Below are 3,534 nucleotides of genomic sequence, written 5' to 3'. Positions count from 1 at the left end.
CCGTTGAGCTCTTGCTCAGCACTGCGCAGATCCCCTCTGAGGCTTCTCTTCTCCAGCTCAGCAGCCCCAGGGCTCTCAGCCGGGCCTGGCACAGAGATGCTCCAGCCCCACAGCATCTCCACAGCCTCCACTGGACTCTCTCCTTGTCTCTCTTGACCTGGGAAGCCCCCAACAGGACCCAATGCTCCAGATGTGACCTCCCTGGGGCAGAGCAGAGGGGGAGGACAACCTCCCTTGGCAGGAACATCTACACTGCCCTGCAGGATCAGCCTGAGCGATGCCAGAGCCCATCTGCCCCCCGGGCTGTCTCGGAGGGGTGGCTGCATCCCCTGCACGTGCCCAGGCTGCGCTGACCCACACCAGCCTGGGCAGACAGACCACAGCCAGAGAGTCCAGGGGGCTCTCCCTCCCAGGCTGCCTTCTGCAGTTTAAACTCCCTCACAACCCCCAGCCAGTCTGGTGGAGGCAGAAGGGCCGGGCTGGGGTTAGAAAGTGAAGCTTTTCAGAGTTCAGCAAACTCCTTTTTCCAAGGGCCTGCTGGAAATGCTCTGGCGTAACTGGTGGGGAATGTCTTACATCGTTTACATATCATAATCCTCCTCCCCAGCAAAGAAAGCCTCTTTCAGCCCCGGGTTCAGCTGTCTCTGACTAAGGCCTGTGGCATCCAAAAAACCGGCTGCCCGCCGCGCGGCGTGAACCCTGGGGCTGACTGTTTATGTCTCCGACGACATTCCTGGAAGAAGCTGCTTTATACCTTTTTGTCCAAAGCCACGTGTGCTGGAAGGAAGCCTGAAGGTGGAGGCCTCTTGGCTGGCCCGTAGGTCAGCGTGGGTCTCAGGTTGGAGAACTCATCCAAGGCAGCTGCAGAAAGCTGGTTCCCGGAGAGCCGCCCCCCTGGCAGCCGAGAAAAGGCAAATCCGTTTTTGTAGCCCAGTGTCTGGGACCGAGGGAAAGCTGTTTTCTGGGAGAGGAAATCCAGCTGTTAAGATGCTGCCTCTGCCTACGGGATAGGGCTACTGAAAGGACAGAAAAATGGCAAAAAAAAGACACATCCAGAAGAGCCCCTCGTCCTCGGCGTTTTCTTACAACCTATTATATTCTTTTAAACCTATTGCAGCAGTTATTTAAAATCAGATTTTACACTCAGATCAAAGAGGCTGAAAAAACAGTAGGTGGCTGGAGGAGCAAAGCATCAAAGAAGTCAGATCCTAACGCTGGCACAGACCCTCCAGGAGCTTAAATTGCTCAGTTTCCCCATGGCCACCGTTGTCGGTGCCCAGGAGGAGGTGAGAGCTCTTCATCTGCCTCAGGGTGTCTCCCACACACTCTTTGTTCCTAGGCAGTGTTCCACCAGCACAGAGCACCACGGGACCTCACTCTGCTCCTCAGCTACAGTGCTCCCTTGACTATTACAGCTGTGTTTTCCATCACCAGTTACTGTGTCAGCCCTCGCATGGGGATGATGTGCACAGGATTTTTTTTGCTGGGCTAAATCAAGGTGTGTCACAGAATCACACAGGACCTCAGCATGGTGGGGTTGGAAGGGACCTCTGGGGATCACCTCATCCAACCCCCTGCTCCAGCAGCTCACCCACAGCAGGGTGCCCAGGGTCACAGCCAGGAGGGTTTGGGATCTCTCCAGAGGAGACTCCACAGCCTCTCTGGGCAGCTGGTCCAGGCTCTGACACCCTCCCAGCAGAGAAGTTTCTCCTCCTTTTCAGATGGAACCGCCTGGGTTCCAGTTGGTGCCCGTTGCCCCTTGTCCTGTCACTGGCACCACTGACCAGAGTCTGGCCCCAGCCTCTTGCCCCCTGGGGCCTTTTAGCTCTTGCTCAGCACTGCTCAGATCCCCTCTGAGGCTTCTCTTCTCCAGCTCAGCAGCCCCAGGGCTCTCAGCCTGGCCTGGCACAGAGATGCTCCAGCCCCTCAGCAGCTTCACAGCCTCCACTGGACTCTCTCCAGTAGCTCCTTGTCTCTCTTGAACTGGGGAGCCCAGAACTGGACCCAGCACTCCAGATGCAGCCTCACAGAACTGCAGTTAGGAAACGTACCCGAGCACTTGAGCTGTTCCAGCACCTCTCTCCACAGTCCATGCAAAGGTCACACACAAAATAACCACAACCACAGTGCAAGAGCCTGCAGCCAATTAATGAGAAGCCTGATAAGAGGAGAAGAATTCTACCTCTGTGAGCACTGCCTAACACTGGCAAAACTGTGAGTCCTTGAGAATAAAATCCTTGACTTTCCCTTGACTTTTGCCAAACAAACCAGAGCTGAGCACATTTCTTGCACTGGAGGAACAAGCTTCAGCTCCTTCTCCAGACCTAGACTCACAAGCAGTCCAACCTCAGGCATGTGAACCACTTCTTCTCCACCCCCTCCCTCGCTCCTCGTGGTTAAGCCTCTAATCTTATTTATACCTTCAATGCCCCACTTGAATTTCACATAGTTGCCTGTTTTCTCTTTAAACTGGTACTAGGGTCTTGCAGTGCTGTGGAGAGAGCAGTTAGGAAAACCAGTTTAGGTGAAAACAAGAGAGTTTAGTGAAGAGGTGTTGAAAAAACACATTCTAAACATCAGCCCTGCCACAGAACTGCCATTTCCTTCTCCTAAATAAATACCAAGGGAAAAAGAATTGAGGAAAGCCAGGAAGTTTGTCTCCAACCTGGGCAATATCAGTGTTTGTCAGAGGTGCACAGGCTTTTAAGGGCCTAAAGAAAACACCTCACAACTCCCGAGCAGCGTGGATGGCAGATAACATCTCACAGTATCAGGTGACTCATGGAAATTTAAAAGGGAAAACCCAAAATGTAAACTCCTAATCTCAGCTGCTGCCAGTCTCTAACTGAAGAAATTCCACCGAGTGAAGTCCTTCTTTTATGCTGTTCCTCTTCCCAGGGTCTCTGCTCCTCTGCCACGTGAGCACTAAGCACTAACAAGAGTAATTTATTGCAACACCAGGGTTTTCTTCACCACTTCTCAGCATCCACTTGGACAACAAGGATCCCGATGCCCTTTTTATAGGCTGGGAAACTGAGGCAAAGTGAGTTGAGGCTTGTCCTGGGGAACACTGCAAGGCCACTTCTGGAGGCCAGATCTCCTTAAAACATGACCTATAGTTCAATGTTTTGGGTTACTCTAACACACCAATCCCTGTGAAGCCTCGTGGGTGTTTCTTACACACACACAGAGCTGCTGGAGGCAGTAGAACTGTGTGTGGACTAAAGCAGGCAGGGGTTTACTGCCAGAGGAAATAACGTGTGGCTGGGGGCAGAAGTTTGCATTGCAGGTTTCCAAGATGTTCTAAATGATATCGAGGAAATAATGTTATTCAGCAGAGAATCATTCTGAGAGAACCTTTACCACTGCAGGGCTGAGAGAGCTCCTTATGAGTGAACCTCTCTACCCACTGCTGAAGAACTCGGTCATCATGGACTCACTGAATGGGTTGGGTTGGAAGGGGCCTTCAAGATTACCTAGTTCCAAATCCCTGCCACGGGCAGGGACATCTCCCACTAGAGCAGGTTGCACAAG

General features: G+C 52.6%; 1 protein-coding gene across 1 annotated transcript in view; it reads right to left on the bottom strand.

The window, feature by feature from the left end:
- EFHC1 (EF-hand domain (C-terminal) containing 1) overlaps positions 1–961 on the bottom strand; it is a gene marked incomplete at its 5' end in the record, with an annotated part of 10,031 nt that extends 9,070 nt beyond the window's left edge. The window contains one exon of the mRNA XM_008934995.1: positions 755–961. Coding sequence (XP_008933243.1) covers positions 755–961 — 207 coding nt within the window. The remainder of the gene's footprint in view (positions 1–754) is intronic.
- Positions 962–3,534: the final 2,573 nt, after the last annotated feature.

The sequence above is a fragment of the Merops nubicus genome, unplaced genomic scaffold (assembly GCF_000691845.1).
Source record: "Merops nubicus isolate BGI_N331 unplaced genomic scaffold, ASM69184v1 scaffold21332, whole genome shotgun sequence".
NCBI lineage: Eukaryota > Metazoa > Chordata > Aves > Coraciiformes > Meropidae > Merops > Merops nubicus.
The sequence above is the reverse complement of the archived record's forward strand: the minus strand, read 5'-3'. Positions and strand labels throughout refer to the sequence as shown.